This window comes from Trachurus japonicus, chromosome 20 (genome assembly GCF_045865225.1).
Source record: "Trachurus japonicus isolate A0001 chromosome 20, Traja_1.0".
NCBI lineage: Eukaryota > Metazoa > Chordata > Actinopteri > Carangiformes > Carangidae > Trachurus > Trachurus japonicus.
In genome coordinates this window covers 19,836,612-19,855,593 of record NC_140926.1, presented here as the reverse complement: position 1 = coordinate 19,855,593, position 18,982 = coordinate 19,836,612, and the positions used below count along the sequence as shown (strand labels likewise).

The 18,982-nt window shown below is 44.1% G+C and overlaps 2 protein-coding genes across 2 annotated transcripts; both read left to right on the top strand.

The window, feature by feature from the left end:
- Positions 1–9,926: 9,926 nt before the first annotated feature.
- LOC146966818 (zinc finger protein 862-like) lies at positions 9,927–12,706 on the top strand. The gene is made up of 5 exons (XM_085764006.1): positions 9,927–10,147; positions 10,675–11,371; positions 11,494–11,723; positions 11,872–12,041; positions 12,210–12,706. Exons 1-5 carry the CDS (start codon positions 9,927–9,929, stop codon positions 12,704–12,706), a joined length of 1,815 nt encoding a protein of 604 aa, XP_085620132.1.
- Positions 12,707–13,981: 1,275 nt separating this feature from the next.
- Positions 13,982–15,894, top strand: LOC146966817 (E3 SUMO-protein ligase ZBED1-like). The gene is made up of 3 exons (XM_085764005.1): positions 13,982–14,820; positions 15,096–15,234; positions 15,469–15,894. Exons 1-3 carry the CDS (start codon positions 13,982–13,984, stop codon positions 15,892–15,894), a joined length of 1,404 nt encoding a protein of 467 aa, XP_085620131.1.
- Positions 15,895–18,982: the final 3,088 nt, after the last annotated feature.

The window sequence follows — 18,982 nt, the reverse complement described above, 5'->3', positions numbered from 1 at the left end:
TGCTACACTCTTAGCAAATAAAGGAATGACGTTCGATGCTGAACTTGCAATGTTTATCCTGTAAGCCAATGTTAGCTATGGTAGTTATGTGGCAGTGGCAAAACTTACACATACCTCCTTTGATTTCAAAAGAAAAAATAACACTCTCACTAAAACCTTAAAACCTTGAACAGACAGATAATGCCATGTTAATCCTGTACATGTTGGTACCAGGTTGGCTTTGACACACGCCGGAACACTCAACATATTTCTCGCCAAAAGACAATTTTCTTTGTAGCCTACCTGCAGTTAAGATGAAATCACAGAGAATGTAGTTAATAATTATGTATTCTTGAGCAGAAGTTGCACTAATGCACCCAAATCAACAAGCCAATTATCTCTGGTATAATTATCCTCAACAGGTGGCATTAAGACTCAGCTTGTCATTGACTGACCACTGACTGGCAGGGTTCGCCCTTGTGGTAAATTGCTTTTCAAAAAAAGAAAAAAGAAAATTCTCTTTCTTGCCTCCTCGCATTGATTTTCAAGGGACAATGGGGAAGTCAATAACAAATCTAAGGTTTTATCACCGCTGATTTAAACGGAGGCAGAGGCACAGGCAGAAGTGTTTCATTCTGACCTTGCAGAGGCGGGCGCAAATCTCACAAGGTTGGTTTTTGTTATTGAATATAGGTCTGGAAAACATCTGTCAAGAATCGACCGAGGCTGGCAGCTGAATACCGGACCAATCAGTGGACTATGGTGGCATGAATGGGGACAACGACAGTCTGAGCTTTTAAAGACAAGGGGTTTGCAGAGGTTAGGATAGAGTATGCAGCAGCGTTAGGTTCAGGTATCACTGGAGATGTGTTTCTTGCAAAAATATGCAAAAAAGCCAATTTACCATAGTTACTATGGTTAAAAATAAAATATTGTCATATCTATTAGATAAGATATTTGGTATGAAGATGGCAGGGTTTTGTAAATGGTCATTTAAATTAAGAAAGCATCACAGTATCAGTTGCTCAATCATTTTCAACCATTTATAGTTAATGATAAAAAACAGGTATTTTATGAATGAGGTTTTGCACAGACCCCAGTTCAGATCCACTGCAGGATGAATGGGGAGTAGAAGGAAGTACCTGGCAGAATCCGTCTATGTGGACAGTAAAAGACCTTCTTTGTGACGTAACGCTCACACAAGCACACTCCTATAGATGTACACACACACACACACAAACAACCATCCCCCCTACCCTCCCTTTGAATTCCCCGTGTGCCGGCCTTAAGAGGAGTTCTGTTGCCGAGTAATAAAGAGGAGGGAGGCGGCGAGGCAGGTGCTGCTGCCGGGGAACAGTGGGCCACTTGTGGCTCCTTTTGAGTGTCTCTCCACATTCGTCCACCCCCTCACCCCCAAACGTTCACTCCATCTCACACTGTTTCACCCCCACCATTGCCACAAACAGGTGTGAGAGTGATTCCTTTTCCTCTTTCCAGTCAATTTCCCCACAGTGCCTCGTTATTTTTGTCTCTTTTTCCTCTCAACCTATGGAGTCTATATATATATGTACACATATTAATTTAGATTTGCTCATTTGCATATGGCACAGAACGAGCATCAAAAAGCCTCACTGCCATGTTAGATATAATTTCAGTTCTTGGACTGTGTTGATATGTCAGATCTTGAGGTTTGCCACCTATGTGCGACTCAGTGCTTGAGTGCCAACTGTATAGCTTATCCAGCCTGTCACATTTCTGTGCCTGCTGCAGCTTGGCTATTTGCAGGGAAGATGAGACACAACAAAGGAAAGACAGCCAAAAAATTAAAAAATAATCTTTAAGATCCTGAGTCATATCTTTGCCTGCGAATACACATGGAAAATTATGTGCAGACAAGAAATTTAGCGTCACATCAACAGACTCTAATGCCATTGCATTGTGTTCTGTCGCCGTCAATGCGGTCGACACCTGCTCTGCAGATGAGTCTCTCTCAAGGGTAATGGACTCTGAAAGAGGCGACGAACTATTAAGAAGTGATCAAACTCCCATTTAGACCATCAGCAGAGCTCGATTTTCTTTGCCTTGGTGTCTCACCACAGATGGACGACATCAAACACAAAACCCACGTAGACCTCAGTATTCAACGAGCAAATGAAAGCCCTTATTTTTCTGAAAGGCACGGATCAATATGACATCCATTTTATACAGTGTAATGTGAATTTCTGCCTGTCATTAAGTATTGCCCTAGTGTGGTATTAATCCAGCTGTGATTTATATTCCATTTCTGACCTTCACTAAATCAGTGAAAATAGACAAAGTCCAGTTTCTATAAACTATTCATCATTCATATCATACCTGGTTATGAGCAAATTATGCAATATGAAATGATGAGTCTTACATTTTTCATGTTTTCTAAGAATCTATTCTATAATGCATAATGACATGAAATACCTGCTGCTTGAAATGATACACCTCCGGAAGGTCTGTGGAACAATACGATACACAAAGTTAAAGGGATGCTTCACCCAAAATCGACAATTCAACCATTTCCATCATACCAAGGAAGGGTTTGGAGAACTTTCTGAGTCATCAAAACTCTTTTGGAGTTCCAGGGGGGGTCCGGCTGGCAACAGATTTTCATATAATGGCGGCGGATAGAGCTCACTTTTGAATCGTCCAAAACACACACTATGAAACATCCATTTTCCATTTTTGTTTGTGCGCATGCGTGAGTCTGCGAGATGTTCTCTCATGTTTACATCATATATCCAATGGTTTACAACAACGAACCAACATCTCGCAGCAAATCTCGCGCATACGCACAAACATCAACAGAGCCACTGGGAGCTACTGCTACAACAAGGCTAAAAACAGAGATCAAATTAATTTTTTCTAAACAACTTTTTCATGTCGTGGCTTCAGCACACTTGGGTCAGTACGGACGAGCAGTATGGAGGTATTTAGATGTTTCACGGTGTGTGTTTTGGACAATTCAATAGTGAGCACTATCCGCCGCCATTATATGACAATCCAATGCCAGCCGAAAGTTCTCCAAACCCATCCTTGGCATGACGGTGAGTAGAAAACTGTTGAATTATCACATTTGGGTGAAGTATCCCTTTAACAATTGATAAATAGCCTAGTAAACATCTGAAACCCTATAGATGGTTGTATATTTAAAGCAGTCCAATACTTGTTTGAAAATGGCAGCTAATTAGTTGTTTTAACTTAGGTGGTCGCCCCAGCAGGGGTGGGATATGGTCGTATAGTGTAAACTGGCCAAATATTAGCCACCCCACAGACAGAGCTGCCATCCTGTGGTTGTGATCTAACAGTTAAAAATGAAGCCTTCTAATAATTCATCAATCATCCCCATCAACTTGGTTTCAAACCTTTCATTTATTTTTTTTGTCTGAATAGCATTCAGTATTGATCACATTTGATTGACACCAACACTGACAAGTGTTTTTTTTTCATCACCTCTTTCCAGCTGAGCCCCGCCCACTTCAAACTGGAGAGAGGAGCTCAAATAGAGAAATCTGTCACATGAAACAAAATTGTTCAAGCTCTGGCAGATAATATGAAGTTTGTGCAAAAGCCCATTGCTCATAGTAAGACAGTGATTGAGAATTTTTTTTTTTTTTGAAGGGTCTTATTGCCACAGGATTTTTGGAAAAATACAGGAAAGTTTCACTATGGTGTATAGCTTTATTGTCAAAACTTGAAAAACCTTTTCAAACCACATTTGCACTGTTAATTATTGATTCATCATCAGCCATCCAGGATGTACGTACAGTCCAGATCCTCCTGTCCTCCATCAGCTAGCACAAACTTCATTGTATCTGCTGATTGTATTTGTACACTTCAGATGACTCACACTAAAGTAATTTGTATTCTACAGGTTTTTTTTCCTGAGCTCAAGCAGCGATACACAGAAAGAGCTTGAGCCTTGAGCCCGGCTCATGTGAATGTGAATCAAATGCCCTCTCATCTCCAGCGACCAGGCGCAATCTATTTCTCATTCTCTTCTCATTGTTGACACGCTGTCATTGCAGGGCCTCGCTGCCTAGCAACAAAAAAATCCGGGCAGACGTTTTTCCAATCTTCTGTCAGGAGGGAAGCCCCGCCCCCTCTCTCCGTCCCTGGAGGAATGATTGAAAGGTCACTTCACTCCTCGCCTTGTCTGACAGTGTACAGATTGTCCTTTCTGGAAACTCCAGAGTGTGTGTGTTGAAGAGGAGGAGGAGGAGGGGGGAGGGAGAAAAGAAGAGGGGAGGGGGCTTACACTTCACTGTGGTACAAAACACTCAGTGATGAGTGGGCAGAGCGGCGGGGAAGTGAAAGGAGGAGGAGGGGGAGGGGGGGGCTGTTGCTGCCAGATCGATGATGCCACACTTCCTTCATCACAGGCTGAATGTGACCCCCATCGCACCGCTCCATTGTTGTTCTCAGGAAGGTCAGAGGCCCTGCCCAGTGGTATTAAAGGATAGATCTGTTTCTCTCTGTCTCTCTTTTTTTTTTTTTTGCTTCAGTCTGTGTCATCGTATTGTATTTTTGGGGCCATCTTTCACCTCAGTTATGGGAAAACGTGTTTTTTTTTTTTTTTTTTACTCACCCACTTCGTGCTGAGATGTGCAAACAGGCTGACCGCTCTTGAAACGGCTTCACAGCCGGAGCCCACGGCGCAGCCCACACCACAGATCAGGCGGGGTACTGAGGGCAAATATAGAATCTGTTTCATGCACTCCAAATGTTTTTTTTTGGTTTGTTTTGTTTTTTATACCAACAGGCGGGTCTCCATCCACCTGTTTACATGCAGATTGTGCACAGACACACCCCTGAGGAGACAAAAAATAAAAAACAGCAGCAGACAAAAATGATGTGTGTGGACACTGGATAGTCACATTTAGATTAACCCAAGAGAGATAAATGTCATGTTTCCATCTCACGTTGTGTTGCGTGGCTTCAGATTTAATTGGCACTATTTTAATTATGTCATCTCACTGAGTTCTTTTCTTCTGCAGCAGTTTAATGGCGCCCGACTGGATGTTCTATTATTCGCATGACTGTGGGCTACTGGACGGAAATGCTCCTTCATTTGCATTTTCCCTCACTGATTTTGCCTCCAAAAAATCTGGTTAAATGTGCTCTTTGTTTGGTCGGAGGGATGTTGGGGATTTTGCATCTCATTAAACGCGCGTGCAGCAAATAATACTGCGACAAAGGCCTCGTCACTGATCACGGGCGGCGCATGGTGAGGAAGAAGACACTCGGTCTGAGAATCAATAATGGTCAAATGCATAAACCCCCTCTGTCACTGTGGTGGCTGCATGTACCACATTGGAAACACACTAAAGATTGTGTAACAAAAGAAACACACTACATACAAATTCATTCACACCAGCGTTGCCAAAATCATGTTTTTTTCCTCCTTGAAACAGAGCAGCTGCAGAACGCTGCCTTATGGAGACAGCAGCTACCTGCACAGGTGTGGTAATGGTTGGAGACACCATGTATCACTGATGCCTAGTCCACACGAGCCCGGGTATTTTTGAAACCGTGAACATATGTTCCCGGTTGTATGTCCTGTCCACATGCAACCGTGCTTTTGGAAACCTGAAACCGGAGTCCAGGGTGGGGTTTTCGGCCGGGGTTGGTTTCACCGGGTGCGTGTGGACACTGCAACCGTGATTGTTTTACTCGTTTACGTCATAGCTGCACACGTGCTGATGTAAACACTGCCAGCCCGCAGAGGTTGTTTGCAGCGGTTTGCAGGTGAGCTCGCAAAAATGGAGGTGACAAAGTGGATTTTTATCACTTTTTATTTTATTTCATTTTTTTTTTTTACATCATCTAAATGCTAGGCTATTTGTATAGTTTTTCGATGAGAAAAATATAACGAAACGGTCGTCAGGGCGATCCTCTTGTCAGCTCCAAACTCACCCTCAATCACAGACCACAGCTGGTTTTCCACACAGCATCATTTACAACAAGTGACGCTACAGATCAGCTGTTTTTAAAATGACAGAACTACTAGCGCTGCCGTTTCTTATTCCCCACCTTGTTTGATTGAGAGTTTTTCGGGATGATTTTCATGAATGAACAGGCAATAGCCTATGTCCCGGGTACGACGGGAGGGGGGGTCGCGCTGCTGTCATGCAGTGATAAAAAGAACCTATGCGGAGATGAGGAACGAGCCAAAAGCCGAAAATGTATCCGTGACGTCCGCGGTCGATATAAAGTGGATATGTTTCATTCATCCATGTTTTGACAGACAACACAACAGCCAGAGTTGCGCCGCACCGACAGACAGTCATGTGGCTCAGCAGCCAGGTGATGCACACAGCACAACAACACAGCACACAACAACACAGCACAAGAGTCAAGACACAGCGCAGCAACATGTACAGGCTGCTGCAGCAGTGCACGTCAAAGGGACACCGCCGGAAATAAAATAAATAGGCTACACATTTTTATTAAATTAATTAATATTTAATTGTTGGACTTGGAGTCTGTGATATAAAGCTATAATAACACGTAGTTTTGAAATGGTTTTTGCGCATGTTTACATCCATAAAATGACCAAAAATGAACACTATAAGCGGATTTCTTGATAACGAATTATTTAAATAGCATTTGTATAGAAATGATTCCGTCCCAAGCCTTTTGATCCAAGCGGTTTCCACTGTATTTTGATTGGTTAAAACAGCCTTCCACACGTGCATTGCGTCACTTGGTAGCGGATTTCACGGTTGCGTGTGTACGGAGTGTTTTTATTACACCACTGGTGTGGACGCGGAGCAAAACTCCGGTTTCAAAAATACCCGGGCTCGTATGGACAAGGCCTGAGTTGCGGGGGGGGGGGGGGGGGTGTGTTGGAATTAATGTAACTTTGGTATGGTGCAACTGTGTGTTATTTGTGATGTTGCACTGATGGATTGTTTCTGTCCCTATGTGTTTGATAGTAGTTGTGGAGGGCAGAAATGCACCTTAATTGTGGTAATTTGATTGTGGTTTGTCTCAGGGTGGGGCTTAGCACTTATAAGCCAACAAGGCTCTCGAGTGTGGTGGTGCGAGACGTGCACGTGCTGGGAAGTGTTAATTTGTTAATCTGCCGTGTGCCATTGTTGTCCTGCAAAGACAACCCTGCAGCAGGGACTTCACCTCCTTCACAGTGGCACGCAAAGATTTGGGTACTCCTGGTCAAAATGTCTGTTAATGTGAACAGTCAAGCAAGTAGAAGATGAAATGATCTCCAAAAGGCATAAAGTTAAACATGAAACACTCTTTTCCAAGATTTTAAGACGTATTAGTGTATTAATTTTGTTGTCTACAATTTTAGAGTGACAAAGGGAAAAGAATGGGAAACCCAGGAGACTTGAGCTCTCAGATACTTTGACAAAGGTATCAGACAAGATATTTACTATTTACACGCTGTGATAGTTTCCAAAGGGGGGGGGGGGGGGCTACTAGCAGTGACGTGCGGTGACCTCTAGGAGAGGGGAGGCAGGCAATCACAGACGACGACGGGGGGGAGGGGGGTTTGCACAATGGTTTGTACAGATAAGTCTTAACATGTGTGCATTGCAACACCTTCTCATTACAATCCACGCCACCTAACGTTACAGTAACACAGATCAGCTGTTATTAAAACGCAACTCATCAATTACAGGATCGCGACATTGGACCACCGCTAACATTACACAACAAACCGTTAACAATTAATCCACACTCAAACCAAAGCAACAATAATGTTAACTGCACTCAACAAGCTATTATTACAAGGTCTACAACAGAAAACCTGGGCTGTGTGTGCGTCGTGCGTGTGTAAGAAAGAGAGGGAGAGAGAAACTAGGATACGTAAAACCCCAAGTGAGGCAGCGTAGCCTCTGCCTCACTTGGCGTACATGTAAGTCTATGGGGGGAACAAACTGCGCATGCGCAAACAGCCACATACACACCGTATGGGCAGAAGAGGCAGAGCAGCTCTGTGCCTCACCTCTGAAATACAACTAGACGGCGAGTGGCTTCTACGGCCGCTGCCTGGCCGGAGGTAAACTCAGTTGAGTTGCGTTTATTATACTATGAAAATCACCAAATGCTGACACATTTAAACCTGTGGTAAAGTTATCTGAAATAAAAATAATAATTAAACCTTAGATTAACTAAATAATTTAATTATTCCAGTGCCTCACCTGCCTCTCCTGACTGCACGTCCTAGGTCAGGGCTATTCAATTACAAATTCAGTGGGGCCAGATTTTAAAACCGAGGCCGTAAGCCGGGCCGGACATTTTCAGCGGTCAATAAGAAGGTTATGACAAATGAGGGGCATTTTTTAAACCCAGCATTAGCTATTAAAAACAAATCTACACAGCCAGAAAAAAGAGAATGAGTCAATAAAAGTAGTACCTAGTGATAGTAGTAGTAAAGGTGTAGCTGTTAATGCTTTGAATTGGAAGGTTTTTTTTAGGAACTAAAAGTTTCCTGAGGCCTACTTTCCTCTGAGTTTCCACTGAGGTTTACAGCAGGGGGTTATGTAAATCACTAAATGTAGCCTAGTCTTAAAGTTAGGGCTAAAGATGAACAAAGATTTCTTTTCTAACATATTTTGATTGGTGAAAAACAAGGAGCAAAAAGCCATTTGGGGCAAATTACTCTGGGAAAGTATTTGATTACGGATTATTCCTTTGAAAAGTAGCTATCCTAATCAAGTTACTGTTCTGATTCCATTGCAAGTATTTAGTTGCGTTAAAATTAAACTTCATTCACTCAAATAGAAAAAAGAAAAAAAAAAGGACAGCAGAGCGTGGCGTGCTGTCACTGCGTGGACGGTGCTCATGTGTGACTGAAAGGAGTGGAGAGACTGGTGGAGTATTAACCAGCCACCACGGTTTATTGTTGGCTGATGGGAGGGCTGAGGGTCGGTCAGCTGCTCTCCAGAAACACCGTGTCGTGTCACAGCGGCCCGGTGGGGAGTGAGGTCCGTCGGACCGTCAGCCCCGGACGGACGGGGACTTGTCTCTCGCTGACCTGTAGCGCTGCGCACCACAGGACCACGGAGGGCCGCCTCAGCCTCACCGTAGGGATCCACTGGCGTCAATACGATTTCTTGCCGGACGCGACGCCTCTGAAAAAACGGACGCTTCGGTAGGCGGGAACACAGACCGGCGAGTTAACGGACAGTGGACAAACAGACCCCCGCCCCCCCGAGCTGTTCTCTATCTCGCTCCCCATTGGACAGTGACCCTGCGTCGGACGCATTCATTTGCATAAAGTTGAGCTCCGGTCAACTTTTGGACGCGCCGCAACTACTCGAACGGACGTGCCGCGTACCCAGAATGCTTTGCGGGCGCGTCATTAACGGTTCGACGCGTCCCATAGAAATGAACAGGCAGCCGCGTCGCGGCGGACGAAACGAACGCCAGTGGATCCCAGGCAGGGCTGTAAACTAACGGTCGCCACTCGCCAAATGCGACTAAAATATTCCCCTGGCGACTTAATTTTGGAGGGATACACGCCACTGGGGCGGGTAAATGTTTGTCCCGAATGGTCGTGCTCTTGCAATAAATTGATTTGTTGTGTGTCACACTGAAGTCTCTCCCCCGACGTCACCGCTGTAGAAAATAGTTCCCCCGAAGCAACGTAGCGTGCGCGTTACCGCTCTTTAAAACTTTGGCGGCGCAGTGAGTGAGACTCGAGCGCAGCAATGTGGCGGCATATCCCCGGTGTGACCGAACCAAAGAGGAAAAATACAGAGGAGATAGGTGACAAAGAAGGCGAAACGTCGACGAAAAAAGCAAAAGTGAGAAAGTTCAGTGAGAAGTGGAAGACTGACAGGGAATGGCTTCAGTACGACGACTCGACGGGTGTCATGTTTTGCTCCGTCTGCCGGACACACGCCAAAGAAAAACAGCGCGGAAATTCATTTGTGGTGGGCAACAAAACGATGAAAGTGGAGACCATCCGGGAGCACGAGGGAAGCCGGTGTCACGGTGTCTGTAAATCAGTGGCTCGAGCTCAGTCCGAGCCACTCTTTTCTCAACCCGCTGTTGCTGCCTTGACATGTTTATCGGAGGAGACGAGAGCCAAACTGAGGGCCATGTTTAGGACAGCTCATGCCCTTGCGAAGAAGGGGAGACCGTTCACGGACTACGAGTGGATTTGCGAGTAAGTGAAAAATGTTATTTGTCAATGAAATGATTCTGATTCCCGGTACCCTCATCATATTGTTTACATTAATGTTAAGCTAAGGCCAAGGCTTGCTAAATTAGCTAACGTTACCTAGCTAGCTCTATAAAAATGTATTAGCCCCACAATGTTATGGCTTTTTTTTTCTTTCTTTCTTTCTTTCTTTTTTTTTTATACAATTGTTTGATAACGTTAGCCCCGTTTGACCTCAGATACAACGTTAACGTTACCTCTGAAGTGAGCAGGGCTAGTTGTCCTCATTGGTGGTGAAGACAAATTTAACACACCTGTAAACTGTTCACCTTTTTTATGTCAACCAGGGTAGTAGAAGTGAATGAAGAGGGTTTTAGTTTTGCATGGTGTTGTCACCTTTTCCACTTCTCCAGAGTTTGTAGGTCTGAATAGCAATAGCAAAACTAGATGTATTGGAACATTACTGTATCTGTGTTATTAATATTATTGGATTAGTGTTAATGTTTGGCATGATTTTTGATTTGATTTTGCAGCTTGGATGAACAGAAAGGCATTGCCTTGGGTGCAACCTACCGGAACAAAACACAGGCAAAAGAGTTCACCCAATACATCGCCGAGGCGGAGAGAGATGAAATCAGGCAGATGCTGAAAAAGACTAGATTCCTGTCTATCATGTCCGACGGCTCCACTGACAGTTCGGTGAAAGAGGAGGAGCTGGTATATGTGAGGTGGAGTCACATGGGCAAGATAGAGAGCAGGTTTGTTGGGATCAAGTCAGTCGAGAAGGCAGATGCAGCACACATAACCAGCACCATCAGAGAGATCATGGTGCGTGTGTGCGAAGAATGGGAGAGCAAGTTGGTCGCCCTGGCAACAGACGGCGCTGCTGTGATGGTGGGAGCAAAGAGCGGTGTGGTCAGCCGGCTGAAGGGGGACCGGGCTTATATCATTGGTATCCACTGCATGGCTCACCGGCAAGAACTGGCTTTCATGGATGCTATCAAGTCCCATGCCATGTTCCAGCGAGTAGAAGAATTCCTCAGTGGGCTCTACACTTTTTACCATGCCAGTCCACTGAACAGAGCTAACCTGGTCAACAGCTTCCAGGCTCTCGGGCACAAACCACTGGTGCCTACAAGGATCGGTGGGACCCGATGGGTAGGACACCTCCTACGCGCCCTGGACCACTTCCTGCGGGGCTTTCAGGGGATTGTCCAACATCTGGAGCAGGTAGTGGCATTATTAATATATCAAAGGAATGTGTGACTGTGACAGTGCCTGTCGGTGTTCTGATAAGTGTTTTTGAAAAGCTAGTAATTTTATTGTATGTGTTTGTTCTTGATGTGTTTCAGATTCAGTCTTGTGATGCTGCAAATGTCAGAGGAGTCCAACAGGCCAAAGCCAGAAAGTACTACTCCACTGCCAGGGAGGCTGTCTTCATCCGCTTCTGTGGATTCCTTCATGACACACTGACACACCTGAGCAGCCTGTCCGTCTCGCTCCAGAGGTCTACCATCACCATCGCCGAGGCTCACAGCTGCTTGAGCGCAACACAGGCAGTCCTCAAAAAGTATAAAACCAGGTATGGTCATTTAAGAAGTAATAGGAAATAACTGACTCTGAACTTTATTAATAACAATGATTCCAACAAGAGAGGGGTAGAATGTGTGAATGTGTTGTAAAGGTTTATTCTGATAGGATAGTAAAAATTAGCCTTTTTTTTCCACCAGAGAAGGGCCCATGCAGGCCGCAGTGACAAAAGCTATGAGGGACAACAACAACAGCTATGAGGGAATTTCACTGACAAGCAGTGACAGCCAGACCCTCGTCGCCTCACGGGTTAAACTGCTTGACAGGCTAGTCGAGAGTATGACCGACAGGTTCCAGGATGTCAGTGTAGGTGTGCTGTGTGCCACTAAGCACAGGAGATGCAGCAGCAGGTGTTTTTAAATTAAGTACTACAGCAGAGCACTTAAGTTCAGGGTCATGAAGATTATATTTTAATTTTGAGAAATAAAACATGCATTATGCTTGTTGTAATGTAGACCTATGTGTACAACTCTTCTAGATTTTGGTGACACTGAAGTGGAGACACTGGTGAACCACTTCAGGCCTGTCCTGGAGACCTGTGGCATCCATGCTGAGAACGTGATGGACCAGTGGACTGTCTTGAAGTCCTTCATGTACCAAGAGCCACAGTTCCTGTCACACCCACACGTGTCCTGGGCCACTGTGAACAGGAGCCATCAGCACTCCTGCCCTGACCTGCTGGCTGTCATCGACCTGGTCCTGTCCCTTCCTGCCTCCACTGCGGACTGTGAAAGGGGTTTTAGCACCATGAAGATGGTGAAAAGTGATTGGAGGTCCAGCCTTCTGTCTGACACTCTGTCAGATCTTCTGATCATTCAACTCTGCTCCCCAGACATAAAAGACTTTGATCCGAGTACAGCTATGATGCTGTGGCACGAGAGCTCAGTTAGAAGCAGACGGCCTGACTATATGGATGGTGGTGCAAAGAGGGTGTCTGAGAGGGTGTCTGCTGAAGACAGTGATGAGGAGTTCTGATTAGAGATGCATACTGGATCGGATTGGTCCCATCTGTAGTTCTGATGAGTAATTAATGAGTGTTTCCTTTGTCGCAGTTTTGCACTGTTAAAGTTTTCAATTTGCAATGTTTGAGATGAAATGAATGAAATTCAATTAATAATATTAAAATGTATTTTTAAATAATACTTTGGCCTCTGAGTCTTTTCTAAGCATATACTGCTATATAATACTGTTATCTCAATGAAAAGTACTGAAACAGATGTATATGCAACAAAAAGAGGCAATTTATTATTTGGCCGGTAAAAAATTTACTTGGCCGGTAGATTTTTTCATCTACCGGTCCCCTTGGCAGGTGAGCCAAAAAGTTAGTTTACAGCCCTGATCCCAGGCGTCAGCCTCGGCCGTCCGGACGTCTGCCACGGCGAAGCCTCCCGCTCCGTGACGAGCGGCTGTGGCCCGACACAGCGTCTCTGGAGAGCAGCTGACCGACCGAGCCTCGGTTCTACCGGTAACTTTCAAAACAACGCACTGACTGGGTGGGTGGGTGGGTTGTGTGTTGCTAGTAGGGCTGGGTAAAAAAATCGATTTAATCGATTTTGGATCGATTTCATTTAAATTTTGTAGTATCGATTCACAGGGCGTGAGATCGATTTTTTTTTTTTTTTTCAAACTTCACATACAGGTTCATATGAATACAATACAATACAAAGTATGCTGGTGCACGATATAATACATCCATGGTGCACACATGAGATTGATTTTCCTCCCCCAGTAGTCTCGTGCGTGATGAAGCCGCAGCGCACTGAGCGCAGTTACGTCAGGTTGACGTTCAAGCGCGCATACACAAAATGGCTGAGGCAGGTAAAACACCGCTCAGCAAGCCGTCCCATCTGAAGTCTGACGTCTGGAATCATTTCACATTTAAACCAACAAAGGACAACGAGCTGGATAAAACCAAGGTTGTATGCAAAATATGCCAAGCGGAGCTCAGTTATTGTAGAAATACTACAAACCTCAGAAGCCACTTGACGAGGTACCACACTACGCTAAGTACGTTAGCTTCCGACAACAAGCCGTCCGGGGCAAAACAAAAGAAGCTGAGGGACCTTAACATTACCACCCGAGTCTCCGCGGGCCGTAAAGATAACAGAGGCCATCGCAACGTTTGTTTGCAAAGATTTACGCCCGTACTCGGTAGTGGAAAATGAAGGCTTCAGGCGGCTGCTTCAGGTGCTCGAACCACACTACGTTATGGTGCAACGTAAACATCTGACTGAAACTGTTATCCCCATGATGTATACATGTGTGAAAGACGACATACGAATGAAAATGCAGTCAGCAGAAAGAGTCGCTATCACGTGTGACACCTGGACATCACTGTCAACGCAGTCCTACCTAACGGTGACATCTCACTACATTGACACGGAGTGGTGCCTCATGTCTCATGTGCTACAGACCACCGAGGTTCTCACAAGCCACACCGCTGTTAATTTAGCTGATATGTTGACGAGGGCCATACAGGAGTGGGGGCTGACCAGCAAAGACCCAGCAGTCGTGACGGACAACGCTGCAAATATGGTGCGTGCGGTGGACATAATGCAGCTGATGCACATCGGGTGCTTCGCGCACACACTGAACTTAGCATCACAAGCAGGTCTAAAAATCCCAGCCGTGTCACGTCTGCTTGCTCGAGTGAGGCGTATAGCAACGTTCTTTCACCGGAGTACGACGGCAAACCACATACTAAAAGAAAAACAGAAGCTGCTTCAACTGCCAGCGCATAAGCTAACACTAGACGTCGTGACTAGGTGGAATAGCGCACTGGAGATGCTGGAGCGCTTTTTAGAACAACAGCCAGCTATCTCTGCAACTCTCCTTTCACAAGACGTGCGTAGGAATGAAAACGATCTGTGCACGTTAACAGAAGAAGATGTAACGATTGCCGAAGATTTGGTGCGGACCTTGAAACCAATGAAAGAAGCTACACTGGCAATGTCAGAGGACAAGCAACCAACACTGTCCGTCATCGCACCACTTCTCGCCCTGCTGCAGGAAGCCTTGACCCCCAGCCAGGAAGATTCCACCGTGGTGAGGGACTTAAAGGCTGCTGTAAAGAACAACTTGAGGACAAGGTATGCTAAGCTCTCTCTCTCTTTTTCTCTCTCTCTCTCTCTCTGTGTTTGTGTGTGTGTATGTGTGTATGCAATAGTCAGTGGTAGGCCAAATCAAAACATTACAAAAGCAAAGTTTTGTATTTACATGTACATTTTCTTCTCATTTTACTGATCTTGTAGCAGTTAATAATTTATCATCCTTTTTGTTTGTGTGTGTGAGATTGTATATTGTATCAATGCCATGTTTATCCTCATACTGTGATGAAAAAAATAATTTGTGAAATGTCTTAAAGATATGATGCAAAGAAGGAGACATTGTATGCAGCGACAGCGCTGGACCCTCGCTTTAAGGCCCTACCATCCCTGTCTGCTGAAGAGCAAGATGATACCTTCTCCAAACTGCAGGCTGAGGCTGCCACTGCTGCACCTGATGTAAGTATTTAAAATGAATAAATAAATACATTATTTTCAATCAATTAAAAGATTCTCTATTGGATTATGGAACATTATATAATTTAAAAGAGTTCATAAATGAGTTTCAATCAATTAAAATATTCTCTATTGGATTTTAGGAATATTATATACCGTAATTTAAAAGAGTTCATAAATGATTTTAAATCTATTTATTTATTTCTGTATTTTTCTTTTTTCTGTCTTATTCAACAGCAAGATACTGATGGTAATGATGCTGATGAAGGAACTGAGGAGATGGGGGAAGCGACTTTGCCCAAGAAGCCCAAGAAATCCAGCACCTTGGAGTCCCTCCTTGGGGCAGTCTACTCGCCACCAGTAAAGGGAGATGGACAGAAAACTCCAGCAAAGAGGGCTGAAGATGAAATCAGAAGATACAGGGCAGAACAACCTGCTGGGCTGAATGAAAGCCCTCTGACCTGGTGGAGGGCAAAAGAAAAAGAGTATCCACTGTTGGCTCGCCTGGCAAAGCACTACCTCTCAGTCCCAGGGACCAGTGTTGCGTCGGAGAGGGTGTTTTCCACTGCGGGTGATATTGTCACTGCCAAAAGGAGCTGCATCACCCCAGAACACGTCAATGAGCTCATTTTTCTCAACAAGAATCTCTCAGTCTCTAAGTGAGACAGTTTAAGTTAACTGTCTTTTAGTTTTGTTGAAATTATTTTTTCACTTAAACAATGCAATTTGCTGCAATTTGCAGTACACTTTCAATTGCACTTTAGAGATTTACAGTAAGACAGTTTTGTTTACAGTTAACAAGTGTGAACTGTCAAATTTACAAAGTAACAGGACTTGACTTGAGAGAGGTTAATTGTACTTTTAGTTTTGTTAATATTATTTTGCACTTAAACAATGCCTTTATGCAATTTGTTGTTCAAGTACTGTCACTTGCACTATTGAAACTTGACAGTTTTGTTTACAGTTAATATGAACTGTCAAATTTAATTCAAGTCTGCACTTTAAACCTGAAGAGAAAAAATAAAGTCATGTGTATTTTGCAACACAGTTGAGCCATTTTCATTATTTAAGAGCAGATTGAATCGATTCGAATCGATTCGAATCGAATCGAATCGAATCGAATCATGATTAATCGATTTAAAACCTTAAGAATCGAAATCGAATCGATTTAGGAAATTGGCCATGATACCCAGCCCTGGTTGCTAGGCTGCGTCGAGTGGTGCATTCACTGTCTGAACGACAGTAGGGATTTGGAGTTCTCGCAAAACGTGTTTCCCTCTGTGTCTTTTTTTTGGGGGGGGGGGGTCACCACGAGCCGGGCCACTCGGACATTGGTTCGGGGCCGGATGTGGCCCGCGGGCCGCCAATTGAATAGCCCTGTCCTAGGTACTAACTATGCAGGGTGCCCAAACCTCTTTTTCATGTTCAAAGGGCCTTTACTATCATTTTGAACATGAAAGAGATGAAAATAAATCGGCTCGTGCAGGAAACCCACCTTCAACTGTATAAGATTAAGCTTTAAAGCAGAAGTAAGTGATATATTTGTGTTAATATAAGTCTTAAATAGTTATATCTTCCGACAGCAATCACTTACATAGAGTGTTTGGACTGAAACACGGGTCTGTCAGTCACTCTGCTCTGCTCTGAGCCGAGGAGAAAACATTTATCGTATCCTACAGTTTTTATCCAATGAGGAGAGAGAACGGCATGCAGGGCTGTGTGTGCAGCCAAGGGACGCCGTGAATGTGGCGACGTAGGGACGAGGACTGTTATGGTGCGTTCAAGGAAAATCGTATTTTTCCGACCGTGAAGTGGTACCAGTTCGATCTGGTACGAGTTCACCGGTCGGAAGTTACGAGTGGCCGTTATAGTGTCTTTCACCAGTAAAACAGGTCGGAAAAACACGAGTGGGTTGCCTGGAACGCTACAAAGTCGTAAGTTGTGACTTGAATCTGTAATTTACGATTTCAAAAGCCTGCCTGGAACGCAGCATTAGCGAAAACGACCGGACCACTTACTTCTGCTTTACCTTTCTTCTGTATTTCACAAGTTTAAGAAACATCTCTACAATAATAACTGTGTAATGTTTGATTCTCACTGTATGATACTCATTTAGAGACTGGCGGGAAAAACTCTGACCTGTGAATTATGTTGACTCAATGTTTTGGAAATGTATGGCACATAATTATGCAAAAAAAAGAAAAGAAAAAAGAAACAAACAAACATTCAAACTTTTTGTTTTGGCGCGCTTTAGTTGGAGCCTTCTTTTTTTTCGTCTATGGTTGGAGCTCATGATGGGAAGGACTGCGGGTAGCCTACCTCTGTGTGTTGGAGAAACCAGCGGGACCAGGCTGCAGATACCGAACCCCTCCACCGTCGCGGCAGCTCCCTCGTCGGCGACACTCCTCCGCGACGAACGGCAATCCTCGTCCGTGCTGCGAGCGTTCTCCTCCACGTCTCCTCCCGACGGTGACGACGACTGTGCAGTTAGCCTAGCACCAGCTAGCTCCGACTAGCTAACTCGACTGACTGAACTTTCTTCGTCTCCAATAAAACACAAGAAACACTCAACTGCGCTGGAGAGTTTAACACACACTCATAGCATGACATCCGACAACAGTTCAGTCCGTCAGGAATAAAACACGGCACAGAGACGACACACACACACAGTCTAGCCTCTGCTCCTTCTTTCCTCACACACAGGTCTACCGGAAGTGTAAACACTAAGGTCATGAACTCACACCCGTAATGGTAGCCCAATTACTTTTTTTGGGTTTTTTTATTTTAACATTTTTAAAACTATTAAATATAATTTTAAAATGTACATATTTTAATTAAATTTATTTATACATTGTTAATATCTTATATGTCAAGCTATTTAAATGATTTTAACCATAGGCTATGGGACAACTGAATATTATTCAGTTTATGGCAGTTTATCATATTATTACCAGGAGAGGAAAAAACTAAATAAATACAACTGATATTTATCAGAGTATTACTTATTATTATTATTTTTAATGTAATGGGAATGTGTCATCTGAAACTTTAGCCTATGCCTTTTGGAAATCATTTCATCTTCATCATATTTTTGTCTGTGTATTTTCTGCTGCTGCACCAACAGTTCAGTTCAGGCAGTTTCACCTTTGACCATGTGCTCTAGTTACCTTTCAATGAGGAGATGATACAAAAAAAGGGTTCCCATTTCTCCTCACCTGAAAAACATAGCCTACCTCAATTGTAAACCTGTTAGATGGAGGTTGGCAGGTTGGTGAACAGACAGGTGGTAAACAACGGGGCTCTGACGCTCCCTGGCACATAAACATCTATCATTGTCCTGAGCTTAGTTTTTTCCTGAGCAACATGTGTCCACTCTTCAAAGTCTGTCCCTGCATCAACAGGAGCCAATCAGGAACTCATTTTCAAAGGACAAAGCCTGAGGCTAATGACAGTATCATCATCATCATCATCATTACACACCAAGCGCAGAGGCAGATCATTTGGTAGCACTTAGTCAAGGGTGAACATAAAGGTTACTGCTTTCATGAGTCCGTTCATTCTCAGTTTAAAGCTGATCAATCCGGTCATCAGCCAGTGGCACTGATCATATAGAATAAACAGGCTCCTGTAAGCTATACTGTAGTGTAATAGAGGCAAAATGAGAGAGTCAAACCTGTCTGACAGCTCAATTTAAAATGGTAGTTAAAAAGCAACAACAAAATTGTTCAAAATGTAACAACTTCAATTTCAC